Source organism: Selaginella moellendorffii, unplaced genomic scaffold, assembly GCF_000143415.4.
Source record: "Selaginella moellendorffii unplaced genomic scaffold, v1.0 SELMOscaffold_92, whole genome shotgun sequence".
In the NCBI taxonomy this organism is placed as follows: domain Eukaryota; kingdom Viridiplantae; phylum Streptophyta; class Lycopodiopsida; order Selaginellales; family Selaginellaceae; genus Selaginella; species Selaginella moellendorffii.
The window spans coordinates 638372-658618 of NW_003314353.1; the positions used below are offsets into that span (position 1 = coordinate 638372).

The 20247-nt window shown below is 43.7% G+C and overlaps 6 protein-coding genes across 7 annotated transcripts; 3 read left to right on the forward strand and 3 right to left on the reverse strand.

The window, feature by feature from the left end:
• Positions 1-1840: 1840 nt before the first annotated feature.
• On the reverse strand, positions 1841-3145 carry LOC9662248 (acyl-acyl carrier protein thioesterase ATL3, chloroplastic). The gene is made up of 6 exons (XM_002988955.2): positions 3031-3145; positions 2495-2973; positions 2336-2436; positions 2157-2266; positions 2015-2110; positions 1841-1954 (listed from the first exon to the last, which is right to left on the reverse strand). Exons 2-6 carry the CDS (start codon positions 2611-2613, stop codon positions 1841-1843), a joined length of 540 nt encoding a protein of 179 aa, XP_002989001.2. The 5' UTR covers positions 2614-2973; positions 3031-3145.
• Positions 3045-3943, forward strand: LOC9628889. The gene is made up of 3 exons (XM_002988896.2): positions 3045-3537; positions 3585-3697; positions 3755-3943. The coding sequence occupies exons 1-3, from the start codon at positions 3294-3296 to the stop codon at positions 3848-3850; spliced, it is 453 nt and encodes a 150-aa protein (XP_002988942.1). The 5' UTR covers positions 3045-3293; the 3' UTR covers positions 3851-3943.
• Positions 3806-7454, reverse strand: LOC9662249 (retinoblastoma-related protein). Of its 2 annotated transcripts, XM_002988956.2 has the most exons (16): positions 7235-7454; positions 7085-7180; positions 6908-7023; positions 6749-6845; positions 6643-6689; positions 6425-6593; positions 6313-6379; positions 6085-6264; positions 5098-6032; positions 4872-5045; positions 4716-4823; positions 4534-4669; positions 4372-4481; positions 4204-4328; positions 3940-4152; positions 3806-3886 (listed from the first exon to the last, which is right to left on the reverse strand). In XM_002988956.2, the coding sequence occupies exons 1-15, from the start codon at positions 7319-7321 to the stop codon at positions 3960-3962; spliced, it is 2640 nt and encodes an 879-aa protein (XP_002989002.1). In that variant the 5' UTR covers positions 7322-7454; the 3' UTR covers positions 3806-3886; positions 3940-3959. The 2 variants fall into 2 exon arrangements, with proteins under 2 accessions (XP_002989002.1, XP_024518532.1); XM_024662764.1 differs by lacking the exon at positions 3806-3886 and having other exon boundaries at positions 4065-4152; positions 4204-4296.
• Positions 7455-7748: 294 nt separating this feature from the next.
• Positions 7749-9484, forward strand: LOC9628890 (fructokinase-1). The gene is made up of 8 exons (XM_024662770.1): positions 7749-7909; positions 7999-8211; positions 8296-8493; positions 8556-8693; positions 8745-8861; positions 8977-9094; positions 9156-9365; positions 9415-9484. Exons 1-7 carry the CDS (start codon positions 7769-7771, stop codon positions 9326-9328), a joined length of 1098 nt encoding a protein of 365 aa, XP_024518538.1. The 5' UTR covers positions 7749-7768; the 3' UTR covers positions 9329-9365; positions 9415-9484.
• Positions 9355-10754, reverse strand: LOC9662250 (sprT-like domain-containing protein Spartan). The gene is made up of 8 exons (XM_024662772.1): positions 10590-10754; positions 10368-10526; positions 10223-10289; positions 10095-10175; positions 9924-10042; positions 9786-9871; positions 9574-9735; positions 9355-9513 (listed from the first exon to the last, which is right to left on the reverse strand). The coding sequence occupies exons 1-8, from the start codon at positions 10721-10723 to the stop codon at positions 9458-9460; spliced, it is 864 nt and encodes a 287-aa protein (XP_024518540.1). The 5' UTR covers positions 10724-10754; the 3' UTR covers positions 9355-9457.
• Positions 10755-11765: 1011 nt separating this feature from the next.
• LOC9628891 (probable xyloglucan glycosyltransferase 5) lies at positions 11766-14973 on the forward strand. The gene is made up of 5 exons (XM_002988898.2): positions 11766-13236; positions 13319-13627; positions 13701-13991; positions 14052-14165; positions 14224-14973. Exons 1-5 carry the CDS (start codon positions 12511-12513, stop codon positions 14863-14865), a joined length of 2082 nt encoding a protein of 693 aa, XP_002988944.1. The 5' UTR covers positions 11766-12510; the 3' UTR covers positions 14866-14973.
• The last annotated feature ends 5274 nt before the right edge of the window (positions 14974-20247 follow it).

The following is a 20247-nucleotide window of genomic DNA, read 5'->3' on the forward strand; positions in this document are numbered from 1 at the left end:
TGAGTTAGTGGCATTTGATTTGATGGGGTTTTTTTTCCACGGATTGACAATGAGTATATCATTATTACTTTTGACTATTTGACTCGCTAGGTGGAAGTCAGTGCTTTTGTTAGTGCATTTGCAACTATTGTTAGATATTTCCTTTTTAATCAAATGGTGTTTCAGCATTTTTGTCCCAAGTAAATTCTTTTGGATAATGATCCCATATTTATGGCTGAGATATTTCATGTTTTAATGTTTTGGTTGGGGAAACACCACACTTTCATGAGTGTTTATCATCATTCACAGTCAAATGGTTTGGTGGAATGACTTGTTCAGACCTTAAAAGGGATAATCACAAAGTATATAAACTTTCAATATTTGAATTAAAATGGCTATTTACCATCACTTCGGTATGTATATGTTATATGGGTGCAAAATTCTATTAGTGCTTCACCATATAAACTTTTATATGGTCATAATCTAATGGAGTTAGGTTTACTTTTGTAATTGTTACGAACTAGGTTTTGGGATTAGTATTTGACAAGCATTCTTCTATTGGTTTAAGTAAAGTCTGTTGAACACCTATGCTGGATACAAATGGGATAATAACAGTGCTACAACTCCCATCATCATCCACTTAAGAATTACAAAATAGATGTGATGTTAGTCCATTTTCCCAATCTTACAATATATGGTTTGTCTAAGGTCTTTCTTGTTTAGTAGAAGGGACTATATCAAGTGTTATGGCAAATTGGGTTGCAAGTTTATGAGGTTTAGCATGACATCTAATATGCTAATCCTTTAAAAATTGTGTATATATAGCGGCTGAAACGCTTTATACAAAGGGATCAAGAACAACTAATACCACATACAAGTCTATCAATGTTTTTAAGCCTATCCATTAAAGAACATTGACTATTTTCCATCCTTCCAAGGGGAGGGGATGATGTAAGGATTAAATGTACAATTACAATGCTATATCTTAATATTAGTGTGGTGGGATTTGATAGCTAGTGGATTGTTTTCAATCTGGACCACATGCTTCTATGTATAAGTTAGGGTTTTTGGGTTAATTAATATGCATATTTCTGTATTCCATTTCCATATTCCATGCACTCATGTATATATTACCTTATCTAGGTAATATACTAATTATAGTACTATATCCATTTGGGATTAAATCTGGTAGGTTTAAACCTTAATTAATACATCAATAGCTAAAGCATTATAATTACTATATATATATATATATATATATATATATTTATTAGATCCAATTGCAACCTGGTTCTATATAAAACATTTTATAACTTTCAAGCTGTAAACATGCTGCATCATAATAATGATTTGTTGCATTAAACAGAAACATGATTTGCTTTGGTTTTTATAAGTTTTATAGAATTTCATTTTTATACTTCCATGGGCTAGAATCTATGCCCTTCATGAGAGCTCAATGATGTAAAATTTGATAACTTAGCTTTAAGGTTCATGGCTTTGTGTTGGCATGCTATTTCAGACAATGTGAATCCTTTTAACTTAGAGGATAATATGTAGAAGTGTTGCAATTCCTCCTAATGGTTTTATGAAGATCCCAAAGCTGACAACAAAAATCCTACTATAGTTTGGGAAATTTCACTTGGTACTCTTAAAATTCTAGCTATGAAGAACTTCATCGCTTCTTTGCCACCCTGTACACTTGCAATGATTTATATTGAAAGAAAATTATAGAGAAAGTTTACGAGACAGCCATAAGATTAGGGAATATCCTAGAATACAATAGGATATTATAGGCCTATTCCTTACACAAACGGGTCTGTGCTATTCAAAATGATTTTGCAATATTATCCAACATGAAAAATTATCCTTGATTTCTCATAAATAAATTAAGTATATTTCTAAAGCGCGCTGGAAATTTGATTGGTTTGTCGTTCTTGTCCAGACAAACAACAATCCTTTTAGCCTCTAACACTGGCTGCAAACAAGAAAAAACTTGAAAACCCAAAAGCAAAGGTTATAAACAAAACCAACGGACTTCTTTGTGAGGAAGCTTGTAAATGTTGTGGTCGAAAAACAGTCTCACAGCCGACGATCCAGTTATCCTAGCCGTAACAAGGAAAACATCCCCTGACTGGCATAAGTAACATTAATACCCCGGACAGATAGAAAGATCATACTTTCAAAGGGCTCAAGTACTTGATGTTGAGCTCCGCAAGCGCAAGCACAGCACCAGTCCCGGCAAGAGCCTCAGAATTGATTCCCAGCTCTTCAAATAACTCGTGTCTTGCTGGGTGAAAATTTGGCACCTTTCAAAGCGTATGAGCAAAGGAAAAGCTTGGAACTGGATAAGCTATACCATGGTCGCAGTAGCTCGCGTACACCGTGTTCTGTACGAGACCATAGTTGTTTAACTCGTAATCGCGCACCTTGAGCTCAATTTCATATGCTTCGCTCATGCTGCAAGTTTAACAAATGGTGGGCTTAGTCACATTTCCGAAGGTCCACAAGAATTTACCTATGTTGCGGGCCAAAGAATTCTCCCTTGACGCTGTCCCGTGCAGATCCAATGCTGAGCGGCATCGCTAGGAAAGAGGGATCAAGAACCCTAAAATCGCGCGAAACGCTATTCGGCATATTCTAGCCCCCTTTCGGGCCCTTTTAGGGCATCGACTATGGACGGCCTGGATTGCATGACATACGAAATGTTTTTTGACAAGGCCGTATGATGATCAACAGGTGGTTGCCTCTCAATTTCTCACCGCAAATGTGTCTCGAACTTATTTCGTCTTGGTTGCCAGTCACACTGCTCATCAATGCTGCGGTCCACCAGAGACTTAAATCCAGTTGAAACTTACGCGATAGACTCGTGCTGATCCTTCTCCCAAAACTTCTCCGTCGTCTCTCCTCTCCATCAGCTGAAAGGTTCTTTCGTCAGTCTTAAGACGCAGAGATTCCATCCACCTAAAGACAAGCTCCCCGACCATGACTGCAAAGCTGAAAAAAGAAAAAGTTTTGCTTAGATACGTGTTAGCTATCGCCAGTGAAAAGTACCTGCGTCGATTCCTGGGCCTTTTGATATCGTCTTAAGTCTTCTGCGTGTCGAATCGACGAGCCGGATAACTCCAAAGCAGTCGAGGCGCCATGGCGGTCGACGTCTTCGTTTCCCTGCCTTTCCCTTCCCAGCTTCCCATTTCCCTACATAGTTTTTTCAAGGAGCTGCCATGGAGGACTACGACGTGTCCTCTCCATTATTCTGCTCCATCCATCCCCCGCAGTGCTCTGGTTTGTAGCAGCAGCAGCAGCAGCTAGAAGCGATGGGGAATTGCCAGGCTTCCGACGCGGTCGCAACGCTGATAGAGTATCCCAACGGGCGGATGGAGCGCTTGTACTGGACAATCTCTGCTCGTCAGGTGATGCTACAAAATCCCGGCTACTATGTCGCAGTCTATGTGTGGCCAAAGCCTTCATCGTCTCCAAAACGGAAGCCCAAAATGAAAATCCTGCCCCCCTCGGCTATACTTGCCACTGGCAACTGCTACCGGCTCATCAGCTTTGAAGGTCAGTGTCGTTGGATCCTTGACAGAGTGCTGAACCTGGCCTTGCAGAAGTACTAAACAACTTCTCCAGTAGGAAAACTGGCACCAGTCGAGTAAGTGGCATGGTCGATGCAGCATTTCTAACAGCACCGGATTCCTCCAAGTCAGGCACGGGGTCTCAGGTAGTCGAGCTGTTTGAGAAATCCACCATATGATTCTGTTCCTTCCTCGTTGTGTAGTTCCAAACTTTTCCAGATGCCCGTGAGCTAGGAATGGGCATGTCGATTGCGAAGCCATGGAGGCCCTCACTAAAGAGTATTGCCGAGACTATGTGAAGGTGAACGTGTCCGTTGAAATCTTGTACATAATATCTGCAGCATAGACTTGGTTGACAAGAAAATTCAAAATAACAATGGTACTTTACCGTCTCTTTAGAGTTCAAAATTATTCGAGCCTCGGACGTTTCCCTGGAGGAGACTGAGGATCTGGAATTGGACTTTGGTTGTCGTTTGGTACGCCTTGATCGACGTTCGCATCGTTGTTCGGGGCGTTGGCTGCCGCCTCAGAGTTGTTGGTTAAGGCTCCACTAACAAAAGAGTCACTGATCATAGATGGCCCCAGGAAATCAAGCCTTCGCCTGCAAATACAATTTAAAAACCAGATGGTGTGAACCTTGTGAACAACTGACCCGTTTGACGAATTTAAGCGACAGTTAATTGCAGTAAGGTCTTTCGAAGGGCTTTGGTATGCGTGAGTACTTTCGCCAACACAAGCATACAAACTTTTTGAGTGTGGGGACATGATGTTTTCAACCTGTACGAGCTCGTCATATCCAACCAGAAAGCAAAGAGCTTACCTTTGTATTTCGAAGAGGGGAGACATACACATTGTGCCTGGCAGATACTTTTCTCGGAGACATGTCGGGAATGGCTGGGAGGACAGATGGCCGTGCAGGTGAGTTAGGCGCTGCATTTACGACCAGCTCAAATCAGACTAACATGATTTTAGAACTCTTTACCTGTGTTTTCGTCTGCCACATCACTTTGGCTTGCAGTCATAGACACCGAAGGTGGAGCGATTGTCACTAAAAATGACTTCACAGCAGGAACAAAAACAGTATTGTAAAATTTGATTATATCTCCCGTCTCGGCAATCTGTTAGGGAAAACATTACATCTAAAAATTCAAGAAAGATCCTTACCCCTCCCCGGTGTTTGAGATAAACACTCTTGAAAACATGATTTCGGCTCTGAGGCTGCTTCCGGTACTGGAATATAATGTCTTTAAAGCTCACGTTAAGGCTCAAGACCTGCTCTTAAGCAGCTGTGATTGGGTAATCATCACAATATCATCGTACCTTGCATACGCCATACGTGCTACATAGTAGTATTTGATCAATGTGCCGGTTGAAAAAGATAGTTGTCCGATTCAGAGCGTACTCAACAACCTGGAAAATGTGCTCCACGACGAAACTAGGCTGCATAAGGCGTTCACAGAGAACTTTGATTCGGCTAGCGGCGAGCTTCAACACCTGCACAGCAAAGCACGTGGTCGAACGATGCGATGTAAAAAGATCTACATACCTTCTGAAAGAACACGACCATCACGATCTCATGCATAGCCTCGGTCGGTGAATTTGATTCAGCTGCCATGTCTTCCCCTTTGGACGTCCCTCCTTGCGAATAAGACGGTATCAACGGTTCCAACGTTCGCAATGGTTCACTGATAAGTTCCAGACGTCGTATGTCAGGTGCGAACCTGGGCTTAGCAACCACCAGCGAGTTATACATCGATGACCCCTTCTCCCAGGCCATGCTCTCTAAAAGCCGTTCCTCGATAGAGTTTAGATGTCGTTTCAGCTCCCTTGGCAAAGTTGGTTCGTGCCTTACGAAAGACTCTATCACCTTGCTCAAGTCGAACGCAGTTATGCCAGTCGGTTCCAAAACAGCAGGAAACGCCAGAATGATGGTCTTGTGTGCCGCAAGCACCAACTCAGCAGAGCAGGCCAGCATGCACCGGTGAAACTTCTCGCTTGTCAACACTGATGTCAAATTCTTGCTCTGAAGTCTCAGGAACTCGGCCCGACAAAGCGCCGTTAGAACTCTGTAGTAAAGCTTCGAGGCCTCCGATCTTCTTTGTACGGTCCATTCCGAGCTCCCACTGCTGTGGAGAGTGGCCCTCCAGCTGCCTTGGGGATAAACGGGAAATATTGCTTCCAGTAACGCTTTGCCCCTGTGCGTCACCTCTTCCGTTATGTCTCGGTCACACGACTTGAGGTAATCTAGTAATTCTGTACTTGGCTCGGCGGGTAATGGTGCTATAACGGTCCGTAACCACTTTGCTGTCGTCATAGTTACGCTAACAGGTGTCGGCGGCGGCATTCTAACTGCTTCAGATGACGATGGCGTTGGCATTTTAACTGTTCCGCCTTCCACAACTTCACACAGCCTCTCCAGAATTTGCAGATGTGTGGCTAGCATATGGTCTTCGAGCAGGCCCTCAAAATACAATATGCCGTCTGCAACAGAATATCAACACTGGCTGGAAACTTACAAATTAGATAAACTTACCACAATTGAAACCTTGCAGGTTGCTAACAGCACTGGAGTCGCCTATGCCGGATAGACTTGGGAAAACAGTCGGAATCATTTCTTGAATCTTTTGGAGCATCGACATAACATCACCTTCACAAGCATCTCCGACGCTGGAGATAGACGCTACAAGGTTCACCCCCTTGTCATCCCTTTTCGCTGCAAACAGGTTGTGTCAGTAACAGCACTACAAATGGCAAAACATACGAAAGAGAGACGTATTCTCCAATGAAAAGGATCGCAACGACACCGGCATATGAACAATCATGACGACCTGTTCAAAAACGTCAGACATGGGAACAAAACGTCTGTTGCTTACAATGACACCCAGAAGCGCGTTCGTACACGTAACAAGATCAGGAAATTGCCCGAGGACGCGCATCCGCACAGCCAGGAAGAAAAACCAGCCAAAATGTTGCTGACCGGTGCTCGTCCCATCACTTAACATTTGCGGCTTAAAATAATCCAGATAATTCCTATTGTAGTGACTGCAGGGAAATTGTCATCGGGGAAGTTTAACAGTGCAAACAAACTCACTTGAACAGAACCATCAAGTGCACGAAGGTTGCTTGGTCTTCCTTAGCCTGAAACAACGTCGAACTCTTTTAATCAGGAGTACAAGAAACAATCAGAAGCGATATACCTGAAGATGTTCCTGGAACTCTACCCCGTAAAGGTCATTCAGAGTTGCCGTGCATTTTTCTAAAAACTGTGGAAGCTCCCTGAAAAACTCCACAATACTGTTGACGAGTTAAGCAGGCACAAACGGATCAACAAAAAAAATAAAATAAAAAAATCTCACCTCACATTGGTCGCACGAAGAACTTGCGACACCGTAAAGGTGTGAGTTTCATTCCTATCCAGCTTCTTCAAGACATATAGAATGCATGCCATCCAAATACGCTCGGCCTCATCTGCCTGGAAAAAAAAAAGACGACAAAGAAACTTTGGAAAACCGACAAACACGAGAACTGCTTACCGAGCCACCAAGCACGGACGAATCCTTGAGCGACGTGATTGCGCGAAACAGCGCCACAGCTTTCTCCATGCGTATTTCATCCAAAGCGAGCCTTGCCTGTCAAATTTCCACGAACTGAGAGCCCGTCCAGCACAAGAAAAGAATCCAGACCTCGCAGCACTGCCTGAATCGAGCCTCGCCATCGAGCGCCGCGCGGCTGAAGGGAACAATCGATCGATCTTTCTCGTCGCCTGCCATTATACCCTGCCGCACCGCCACCGCCAGGAGATTCTAGCCTCCACCCTGAGACTACGACACCCTAGACGAGCCAGCGCCTCGATTTCATACGAACCCTAGGAGAGCGCACTCAATGCGAGGGAAATGACCAACAAGGCGGGAAACTCTCTGGCGAGGCCAACAACGTTGTGACGCGTGCATTCATATTTGCCGGGCGTACACGTGGCAGTCCGCGATTGAGGGTGACTTTTACAAAGCTTCTTGTTCAAGCCTTGCAAGAGGCTTCAAGAAGAAGCTGTATAGACAAGGTGCCGAGCATATTCTTTTTAGTTAATTTTCCATGGAGCGTTTTTTTAGGGCTGGGAAATATTTTGCGCGGCAGTGATGGAGGCGCGATCAAGGCGCTCCTCATCGATCTCGCCCAGGAGCAAGGGCAGGAAGTCGGATCTTGTGGTGTGTTTCGGGGAGATGCTCGTGGATTTCGTGCCGACGGTGGGGGGATTGTCGCTGGCGGATGCTCCGGCCTTCAAGAAAGCCCCCGGCGGCGCCCCGGCCAATGTCGCTGTGGCGATTTCTCGCCTCGGCGGTCACTCAGCGTTCATTGGCAAGGTGAGACGAGCGAGAGAGAGAGATTTCTCTAGCAGGATAGAGAATGCAGGCTGCCAGATTGAGTTTTTTGAGAATTGCATTCCATCCAGGTCGGAGAGGACGAGTTTGGATGCATGCTCGTGGAGATTCTCAAGGACAATAGAGTCAACAGCCGAGGGGTTCGTTTCGATCAGAACGCGAGGACTTCTTTGGCTTTTGTTACTTTGAGAGAGGATGGTGAGCGCGAGTTTATGTTTTACAGGAATCCAAGCGCAGATATGCTTCTAACAGTACCCGAGCTTGATGCTGAGCTCATACAACAGGTAACGTTCTTTCTCTCATTTTCTATTCTTTTGTGTTCTTCGTTTCTCCAATGTTTTTGACTGGTGCTTTCTTCTTCTTGACAGGCATCGATTTTTCACTACGGTTCGATCAGTTTGATCGCGGAACCATGTCGTTCTGCTCACCTTGCTGCCATGGACATCGCAAAGTCGGCTGGTGCATTGTTGTCTTACGATCCCAATTTGAGACTTCCCCTTTGGCCAACGCCTGAAGACGCCCGGATCGGCATTCTTAGCATTTGGAACAAAGCCGACCTTATCAAGGTGCTCTTCGTCTCTACCTTTTATTTTGAGCGTGTCTTACCTCCTCTTTTCTGCAAGCAAAGATCAGCGAGGAAGAGCTGGAGTTTCTGACAAATGGAGCGGATCCGTATACCGATGAGGCAGCAATGTCTATGTTTCATCCCAATCTTAAGTTACTGCTGGTTACCGAGGGCCAGAATGGCTCCCGCTACTATACAAAAGTGAGTGCTCCAAATGCTATTCATCGTGCTTTCACTAACGAAATTCATCAGGAATTCCACGGAAAAGTCGAGGGCATTCAAGTCCAAGCCGTTGATACGACTGGTGCCGGCGACGCCTTCGTCGGAGGAATCCACAGTCAGCTCGTTAGCGACATGTCCTTGTACACAGTACGTTTACATCCTGACTGATTTCCTGACTTTGGTGATTCTTTGTTGGTAAGCGAACCTCTGAGAGCGCCAGAATTGATGCTTTCGATCAGCTAAATCCCGCCTTTCTCCTCAGGACGAGAAAAGGCTGAGAGATGCCTTGCGATTTGCAAATGCCTGTGGAGCAATCACAACCACGGAGAGAGGGGCTATTCCAGCGTTGCCAGACAAAGATACGGTGCTAAGGCTCATCGGTAAGCGCCTTGTTTCTTTCAATTTTGTCTTCTCGCTGATCTTCTTTCGCTGCATTTCCAGATCAACTTCCGAAGTCCCGGATACCACGAAGACCATCATGGCATAACATTTCCCGGTGGAGGCTGCCGCTCAACGTGGACGCGGAGCTGCCGCTAGCAGCGACACCCGAACAAGATGCGGTGCTAACGAATGCGGCGGTAACGGATGCGGTGCTCACGGAAGAGCAAATCTAAGAGAACAACACGCCTTCACAATATCATATCGAAGAAGGTACGCAAAGTTCATTCACATTCTTACAAAACTTTAATTTATCAAGCAGTTGTCCAGGTGCTGGTTGATTTTTGCGATGGTTTCGGTCCTGCCTAAGTCTCCCACGATTGTCTCTTTGCATTTGGATTCGGACAAACGAAGCAGTGCACTGCAGCTCACAAGAAAGATTGTTAGTTTTCTGATAAAAATCATCAATTTAAGCACGAACTTGGATCATCCGCAGTTAAATCGATAGCGTTTGTGTTCTTTGAGCCGCTTGCTACGCTGAGAAAGTCTTTGATGCTCAAGTTCTTCGATGGCATCCCAGAGACTCTTCCAGCAGTTTTGTGGGATTTTCCTGCCTTGTTCTCACCACTTCCAATCGAAGAGCCTGTTTGATAGCACACCAGGTAGCTTTAACTTCCAAAAGTTAAAACAAACCTTCTTCTTTCCTCTTCTTGCGCTTGTCTTTGTATCCGGGTGGCTCCGCGGTTTTCAAGTAGCTGCCGCCGCAAGTTGTCTCGTGCCTGATCCACAAAGATGAAAGATAAAGCTAAAGCGTGAAAGTTGAAACTTTACGTATGCCAGAGGCATCGCGGATGTGAGCAGGTTCCTGTCGATCCAGCTTTGAATGTACAGTCAGCTGGCGAGGGTGCTCGATTCATCGCTCGTTTTACAAGATTCCCACAAGACTGGCACTGCAAAATAGCAAAGACTCGTCCAAAAATTGAGCGCAAAAATGTGTTCTACCGTCCAGTGATGAACACGGTAATTGTTCACTTCGTCCTTAAAGTTGTGATATACGGTGATGTTGTAGCCTTCTACAGGTCTCTGACACGGAAAAGCTAAGAATAAGTTTCGCAAAATCTAAATAGAACCTCGAAATCTTGCAAGCTGGAAACGTTGATCTCCTTCATTTTTGCAAGAAAATATTGACCATGATCACTGCCACACGAAGGAAAAAGGATGAGATCAGAAAGAAGAAAAAAACCTTTTTCTTCTTAGCTGACAACAAATACTCACTCGTGATCTTTGTTCCCATTGTCGAGAAACAGAAACGCATGAATCATCTCATGGAGAAGCGTGTTCTTGAGATCACTCACACTCCGATACTTGAGCAGCGGCTCCGAGAGGCGAATCTCGCAGCCACCGCAGAAGCTGTACTTGCAAATCCCCGCGCACCTGAGCCAAAAACAAATCCAATCGATCAAACTCTCAGAAAAATGCGATCAAAGCAAAGGATACAAAGTCATGCGTTTGCTGCTCCACTGCACACTGCAAGCGCCAAGCTTGCCTTGGAAATAGAGCGCATTGTAGTAGCAAAAGAGCGCAGTGATGTCCGGATGAGGATCAAGCAAGTCGCCATGGCGCACCTCCATTCCCCCTCTCCCGCCCAAAAAACCCTTTAGGGCAAACAATTTGACCCTCAATAAACCCTAATATCCGAATCCAACAATCGCTCACATCGATTTCGCTGTCGTTGGGATTCACACCTTAATTTCTGTAAGATTCCTAACGGCTTGGTTGTGACCATGCAAAAACGGAGAAAAACAATTCTAAAAAATTGCCTAACATATGACCGCATTTAAATTCTTACGACTTTGCAGTCACTTTGGAATGGTAAACTGTCCGGGTAGAAAAGGTCCAAACCTTTATGCATGGGTGATATCTATATTTTATTACCGGACCATACTATATGGTTTTGTATATTCTATGCAAATGTTTACGCGCACGCACGTAGCTTCAAAGTCGAGCGGTGTTGGTGAGTGTTTTCTCATGGCGAACATGCCAAGTCTGAGCAATGTGTGTAAGCGTAGCGTGTTTGGCAGCACGCCCACATGAGGAGAAAAGACTTTACAAAAGCAACAAAGGTGGCCACCTTGCGCAGAGAGATTCTTTCTCTTGGCTTAAATTCAAAGTTTATAAGCAAAGAAGAATTGGGAAAGACTTGTCACACACACACACCACCGCCCCGGACGAGCGTGAGCTGGTTTCTCGAGCGAGGGAATCCAGGGCCGAGCGAAAGAGAATGCCCCCTTTTTTTTTGCGGATTCGTAGTCTACAAACTTGGCCCACCCTTGGTTTGTCGCTGCGTCAACTCCGCCGTGGCTTGTTTATAGGCCAAGGGGATGCTGCTCCACTGGAATCCAAAGAGATGCCCACAAGTTTAAGTTGATCCGTGTGGAGGAGGTGATGTGGGTGTAAATCTTATAAGAACAACACCAAAAATAATGTGTCTCATCACGAAAGATCCAGCTTGAAAGGAACTTAGGGTTTTTTTTATTCGAAACTAACGGAATGTTCTTATTCTGTCAACATGTTATGGAAATTAGGGCTTTTGTATTCTCAAAGGCTTAACGGAATGTTTCTTACTAGGATATTCTGTCAGCCTGCTCTCCAAGGCCACAGTAAAGAGAGGCGGGAGTTGTTTGAAAACGTGCGCCTCTACAAGTGCATTGATCGATCCACTCCACTCCAGATTTTAGGGTTCCTCGCGCGAGAAGAGAGAGAGAGAGGGGAGGAGCGCAGCTCGATCGGCAAAGGGAGGGGATCGCTCACAAGCGCATTGGATTTTGCTGCTCAATGCCGGGGAGAGAGAGGGAGGGAGAGTCCGTGCCGTGAGGATTAGGGTTTAGGGATTTGTGTAGAGCACTGTAGCGCACTGCTGCTCCTTCTCCGTTTTCTCTTCCTTCCCCGTGTCGTATTGTCGCGTTCCTCGCCTTCGTTCTTCGCGGCGCCACTGTAGCTGTGCGAAATTCAGCGTTTCTGACCACGGCTCCTTACTATTCCAGAATTGCCGTTGTCTCTTCTGGGGCGGCTGCTGGAATCCAGTGCTGTTTGACACGCAATTTTGGGAATTTTTTCTCCTCCCATCCTCGTTTCCCCCCCATTTTTTTTTTCTCGTTCTTTGGGTGCTTCTCTGGGTTCTAAACCGAAGATCTATGGCGGCAATGCTGGAGCTCCAAGCAGCGAATTTGTGACAGGGACATCATTTCGTCCATGATTGGCATGCGAGCCCGAGAGTAAGCATTGCTCTAGCTCTTTTCTATCGAATCAATCTCGAGAGCCAGCACGAAAAAGAAGATCTTGCAGAGGCAATTAAGTTCGCATGCCAAATTTCCAGCGCAGCCACCGAATCTGACGACTAAACTCTCTCCCCCGCTCGATGCCGCCGACGAGCTTCGACTTCGCGGATTGGTGGTCCAAGCAAGATCACAGGGGAACTCCGGTGGTGGTGAAGATGGACAATCCAAACTGGTCGATGCTGGAGATCGAGAGCCCGGGCAGTGGCGGCGCCACTACGTTTGACAAGAAGGGCAGGGGAAAGAATGCCAAGCAGCTAACTTGGGTGCTTCTCCTCAAAGCCCATCGCGCCGCTGGATGCCTGGCATGGCTCGCCCACGGCCTGTGGCTTCTTCTCAGTGCTGTGAAGAAGAGGCTCGTCCAGAAACAAGGGGTCGCCAACCCGGAGAAGTCGAACACTCACAGGGGGAAACTTCACAGGTTCATCAAGGGGTTTCTGGCATTCGCGCTGGTGATGCTGGGATTCGAGCTCATTGCTCACACTTCCGGATGGACGCCCCGGCTGCGCATGCCATCCTCGTCTTCTTTGAGCTTGCACAGCATGCTCCAGGCGGTGTACGTGTTTTGGGTCCAGTTGCGAGCAAACTACATTGCTCCTCCGCTCCAGACGCTGGCGAATTTTTGCATCGTGCTGTTCTTGATCCAGAGCGCTGACAGGATCATACTCTGCGTCGGGTGTTTGTGGATCAAGTATAGGAGGATCAAAGTGGTGGCGAATCCGGCGACTTTGGAGTCACAGGATTTGGAGCAGCCGGGTGTTGGGTTTCCCATGGTGCTGGTTCAGGTTCCTATGTGCAACGAGCGAGAGGTAGATTGGAGTTCTGTTTTTTCACTTTGTTTCTGACTGGGGGAGTTTTTTTTTTTTTACTGGCTTTCTCTTTTCTATCCAGGTGTATGAGCAGTCAGTGTCGGCGATTTGTCAGCTTGATTGGCCCAAGGATCGATTGCTAATTCAAGTGTTGGATGACTCTGACGAGCCGGATATCCAGCTGCTTATTCAAGGGGAAGTACAGAAGTGGCGTCAAAAGGGAGTGAACATTGTTTACAGGCATCGCTTGGTTCGCAGTGGCTACAAAGCTGGCAATTTAAAGTCTGCTATGGCCTGTGATTACGTGAAAGACTACGAGTTTGTGGCGATTTTCGACGCAGATTTCCAGCCTAAGCCCGATTTCCTGAAAGTGACTGTTCCACATCTCAAGGTAGAGCAGCGTGAATACTTTGAGTTTGTTGGTTGAGATATCTGACAATTCCATCGTTCCTTGGTGTTTACAGGAAGATCCCGAGCTGGCACTGGTTCAGGCACGGTGGTCTTTCACGAACAAGGATGAAAACCTCCTCACTCGTCTCCAGAACGTCAATCTGTCGTTCCACTTCGAGGTGGAGCAACAGGTGAATGGAGTTTTCCTCAGCTTCTTTGGTTTCAATGGAACAGCTGGGGTCTGGCGAATTAAGGCACTTGAAGAGTCTGGTGGCTGGCTAGAGAGGACAACAGTCGAGGACATGGACATCGCTGTCCGCGCGCATTTACAAGGCTGGAAGTTCCTCTTTGTAAACGATGTTCGGGTAATTCTCTTGGCCTCCAATCTGCTCGGACTGATTTGTTTGCTCGTTGCATGTTTTCAGTGCCTCTGCGAGCTACCAGAGTCCTACGAGGCGTATAGGAAGCAGCAGCACCGATGGCACTCGGGACCAATGCAGCTCTTCCGCCTCTGCATGCCTGATATCGTCACTGCAAAGGTCCGTGTCACTTGCTTTCTCGCATAGAAAAACTTATCTTATACGTGCCGCCTTGCAGATTCCCCTCTGGAAAAAAGGCAACTTGATCTTCCTCTTCTTCTTGCTGAGAAAGCTCATACTGCCGTTCTACTCGTTTACGCTCTTCTGCATCATCCTGCCGATGACGATGTTCGTGCCGGAGTCGCACCTGCCAGTGTGGGTGATCTGCTACGTCCCGGCCGTCATGTCCTTCCTCAACGTCCTCCCGGCACCCAGATCATTCCCGTTCTTGGTACCGTACCTCCTGTTCGAGAACACCATGTCGGTGACGAAGTTTAACGCCATGATCTCCGGCCTCTTCCAACTCGGCAGCGCGTACGAATGGGTGGTGACGAAGAAAACAGGCAGAGCGTCCGAGGCGGACTTGCTGGCGGCCATATCTCGGGACTCTGCGGAAGTCCTTCCCAAGCAGCAGCAACACCTGCGAGTGGTGTCCGAGTCGGGCTTGGATCTTCTGGCCAAGCTCCAGGACAAGCCCAAGAAGGCAGGCAAGAAAGGGAATCGATTGTACAGGAAGGAGTTGACGCTCGCATTTCTACTGCTCACCGCGGCTGCAAGGAGCTTGCTCTCTGCTCAAGGGGTACACTTTTATTTTTTGCTGTTCCAAGGGATTTCGTTCCTTGTTATCGGGCTGGATTTGATCGGAGAGCAAGTGAGCTGATGGTCTGTCTATGTTGACATGAGTTTTTGCAAAGTCCCATTTTTTTTTTCTTTTTTTCTTTTTAAAAGCCTCATTCAGAATATAATTTCTGGTCACGATTTCTAGCAATTGTATCGATCTCAATCTCTGTAACTTCCAGTGCCAGACAAGTTATAAATTTTAACTCATTTATTTGACCTATTACAACAGCATTATCCATCTTGTTTTTATGGAAGTGGAAACGGATGGGAATGGTGTTTGGTGGTCTCAACTCTAGCTACCTCTTACTGCTGAAAGAAAAGCTGGAGCAGTGTGATCAATTAGGTGGTGCCAAATGCTGTGAGATCATCATCTTATTGTCTGCAGAAGCACATCAAGAAATGGTTAGACACTCCTGCACCTTGAGAATTACTGACTGCTGTAGAGACACATAAAAAACATTTGAGCATGGCAATGTTGTTGGAGCCTCTGGAGAAGCACATGGCTCTTGGTTGTGGTGGTGCTTCTTGAAGGGATATGGCAGCAACAGCACCATGAGATGGGATGGCATTCACTTACATGCCTACCATAAGAATTAAATCTTAATCATTTGAGTTACACAATCCATTATATAATATATTATAATAACTCTTGAGGAAACCAAGGATAATTAATATTGTGAGGTCCAAGTGTATGCCTACAATGCCATATATTAATATTAGCATAGTGGGATTTTGATAGCTGCTGGATTAGTTTCAATTTAGACCATTCACTTCTGTATATAAGTTAAATTTTTTGGGTTAATTAATATATACATTTCTATATTTTAATTTATATTCCATGCACTCATATTAGCGGAGGTGAGGAGTAATTTTGATTGTCCTTGAGGAGTGTTTGGATTTGGGATTTTGATTTAGATCTAGCTTTTATAACTTTTTCAATTTCTTCTCTTTTGCTTTTTTTTTTTCGTTCATTTTCATAGCAAAGCAACAACATCTTCCTTTTTTGACTTTGGAATAGTAGTTGGTGCAATTGTTTAATGCTATGCAGTTGCAATTGAACAATCAAACTCATTTGATAGTAGCATTCACGATGTATGGTATAGTTGTTTATGCTTTTACTGCCAATCTTTGTGTCCAACCAGAGTTCTTCCATGGGAGTATTAAAGATGATATGTAACATTAGTTCAATCACTTTATAGTGATTGCCACATATTATTTTTGGGATGATGTTTAGTGTTTACGTGAGTTTCCTACATGCCTCTAAGGGACAACATTGCAATGGTACAATAGTTTGAGTGCAGTTATTCGTGAGGATTGGAGCATTTTCCCAGACATTTTCAAATGCACATTTAGACATGTTGACGATTATGATGATACCTTCTAACAATTGCATCGTCATTGTTAAGGGCTATCTAAGTTAGTGATGCAACTTAGCCTTCATTTCCGAAGCTTTTTATTTTGTGCAGAGCTAAATATGTCAGAGTGGATCAAATTGGGAATGTTGTAGCTAACACTTTGTCAAGATCTTATAAGACTTATGTATGCACTTGCTCCAACCACCCTTAATGATACTCTTCGCTTGGCACAACATTATGAAATATTGCCTCTTCCACTTCTCACTACATATCCTTTAACTCCACTTCTTATAAAAGATAGTCTTGTTCCAATGGAGTTTGATGTTATTATTACCCGAGTTCAAGGATAAGGGTGAGGATGTAATCGTGGTTGTGATGTCCGTTCCTGGGCATGTGATGAAGTTGCTCACACTTATTAGATTGACGACTTTCATTTCCTAGATGGAGACCTTGGCATTAATAATGTTTTGTTGGTGCTACTACAGTGGAAGGTTTGGACACCGAAATGCTTTTGGGAAATTCAAAATTGTGTGAATAGTGGAGGGTCCTTGCATGAATAAGTCAGTGACCCCTCCATCTTTTTTTCGAAAGTATCATCAAGGGGTTCACTCGGCACCAATTCATCTAATGTTTACTTTCTAAGTTCATTTTTATAACAAGAGGTTCTATATTATCCTCTTTGTTTTGGTTAATAGGCTCAAGTTTATCTTCTATTGTTTAACCTGTTTCCACATGTTGCTGTCTACATTTGCATCATATGGCAGAGCCAATATTCATTATTTATAGCAATGGTGGTACATAGGCATATGCACAGGATGAGGCAGACCTAGTTGTGCATATGGGTGAACTTGAGTTTAAGCTATAGTCATTATGAGTGGTGCTAAGTCAAACTTTTGATCTCATCTTTGGTATGGATTGATTATGGCATAATCATACCAAGTGTGACTTTAAAACTTCTCTCCCTTGTCTTATATTTCATTATATTTTTTCCATTCCTCTCACTTTCGTTCTTCTTCATCCCTCTACTTTTACTTGTGCTTTCATTACTTTTGTAGACTCTGCTCAGACAAGTGGAGTATGCCGATCTTTTTGAATTTGACTTGTTGTTTGGGGCTAAGATTGCAATATGTCATCTTATTTCAACTAGGGATGTTTATTCAATCAAGGTTCTTATTTGTCATTGATAATAAAAAAAGATCAAGATTTTATATGTAAATGTTAAGGAGATGTTGGAAAATGGTGTTATTCGAAAGTCATGGAGTCCTTGGGTATGTGAACCTTATCTTGTTATGAAGCCTGATAGGAGTATTTGTTTCTGCATTGACTGTCATCTGTTAAACAAAATGACAATCTTAAATATGTACCCTCTTCCTCACAATGTTGATTTCTTGGATCATTTGGGGATAATTCACTAAGTTAAATCTTGCTTCTGGGTACTAGCAAATGCAAATGGCTAAGGAAGATATTTCTAAAATTGTTTTTTATACACCATTTGGTTTGTACGAGTTCTTGGTGATGTCGTTTGGTCTAAACAATGCTCCAACAACTTTCTAGCAGATGATAGATGAGATTCTTTGGAATAACAGAAATGATTGTTGACTTCATTGATAATGTTTTAATCCACTTATAATGGATGTGGGAGGAACACGTTCGTGATGTTTATTAGGTGTTGGATTAGCTACATGAAGTTGGTTTAAAGTTGAAGCAGTTGAAATGTTTATTTGAGTCTAAGGACACAACTTATCTTGGGTATTGTATTTCTTGTGAGGGTTTACAAATTGATCTTGACAAACTTATGGGTGTTTTAAAGTTCTCTATTTCGAAGTGTATGAATGATGTGTAACACTTTTTGGGCAAGGTGTAATATCTTGGTTGTTTTGTTAATCATCTTTTTGATTGCACTGCACTATTGTAAACATTGCTAAAGTTGCTAACATCATCTTTCATGTGGTCTGTGGATTGTGAGTAGACATTTACAGATCTTAAAGAGCTATTGATGACTCTTCCAGTTTTGGCATATCCTAATTACACTTGACCTTTTATTTTGCACATGGATGCTTTTGATATCGGTCTTGGAGGTGTGTTTATGTCAATTTTGTTTGGTTAGGGCTGTCTCATTATATATATCAGCCATACCTTACAACCAGCAGAGGTGAACTATTCTATGATAGAGGATTGTTTAGTAGCAGTTTGGGGTTTTGACAAACTTTATATATATCTATTTGGTTTTTAGACATTACTAAAAAGTGATCATGTTGTGATTACTTCATTATTGGAGCAGAAGAACTTGGTTGATCGTACTGCTCGATGGGCTTTAAAACTTTAACTATATGGTTTTGATATTGTTCATCGCCCTAGGAGTTCTATATCTAATACTGATGCCTTTTCTCGAACTCCTCTTCTTTATTCACTTTCTTCTCATGTTTCTAATGAGTCTGTTGTTCTAGCATTTATGGATTTTTTAGACAAAGATTCTATGTTTCTTTAGTAGTTCCTGTACTTGATGTTTAATGTCCACAAAGTGCAGAGTAAGATTTACTTTCTTGTGAGGCTCAAAAGATTGAGCTGTGGATTTGAAGCCTTTATGATGGGTTTGAGAATCCTACATCACTTGCTGTTTTGGCATTTATATTCTCAATATCACCTTGAGGATGATTTTCTTTATTTTGTGTGGACGGATTTTGATGATAATTTACGGCTGGTGGTGCCTTTTATCTTTATTCCATGCTTTCTCCATACCTACCATGATTCTTGTATTTTAGGTGGGCATATGGGACATTGTCGTGTGACCAAGAAGCTACATAAGTCTTTTATTAGTGGAGATGTGACATGATATTATCTGGTATATGCGTAGCTGTGTTTGGTGCCAAGTTCATAATAGTCCCCCTTGTGCTACGGAAATATAGTTGGAGTCAATTGTAGTTTCCCATCCATTTGAATTGGTGGTGTTTGATCTAATGAGGCCTTTTCCATGGTCGACTGTTGGTAATGAATATGTTATTATTGCTTTTGACTATTTAACTCGTTGGGTGGAAGTTGATGCTCTTGCTAGTGCGTCTACAACTATTATTGGATGCTTTCTCCTCAATTGAGTGGTGTTCTAGCATTTCTATTTGGAACAAATTCTTTCAGATAATGGTCCTACATTTATGGCTGAGGCATTTTATATTTTGATGTCTCGGTTGGGGATATGCCACATTGTCACAAGTGCTTATCATCCACAATCAAATGGTTTGGAAGAATAGCTCATTCAGACCTTCAAAGGAATGATCGCGAAGTACGTGAACTTTTAGCATTCGAATTGGGATGGTTATTTGCCATCTCTTTGATATGCATATATCACAGGGGTGCAAAGTTTTATTGATGTTTCACCATATAAACTCTTGTATAGTCATGATCCAATACTACCAATAGAGTTAAGTTTACCTTTGCGAGCTACTGATGCTAAGTCTTAGGATCAATATTTGAAGAGCATTCTTCCACTTGTCCAAGCAAAGTCTGTTGAACATCTAGGTCACATACAAGTGGGACAATAATATTACTACAACTCCCATCATTGTCCACTTGTCCACTTGTCCAAAGTATAAAGTTGATGACTTGGTGTTAATTTGTTTTCCCAATTTTACAATATATGGTTTGTTTAAGGGGCTTCTTGCTTAGTGGAAGGGACTATATCAGGTGTTATGGCAAGTTGGATCACAAGTTTATGAGGTTTAGCATGACGTCCAACAGACCAATCCTTTAGATATTGGGTATGTGTAGTGGCTGAAACGCTTCATATAAAGGGATCAAGAACCACTAGCACCACTTATAAATCCACTGATGCCTTCTGATGTTCCTCCAGATCCTAGCTCGTCTAAGAGAGAACCTTGACTATCTTCTATCATTCCGAGAGGAGAGGATGATGTGAGGTCTATTATTGTTTATTTTAAATCCTTTAGGGCTCAATTATTTGGCTTTGTGCATTGATTGAGTCTTGTGAAGAATGGGACTTACAAATTCTCAATTGAGAGAGCAGCCAAGAAACAAAGATGCCTTAAAAACTAAGATATACTAGAAATTCAGAA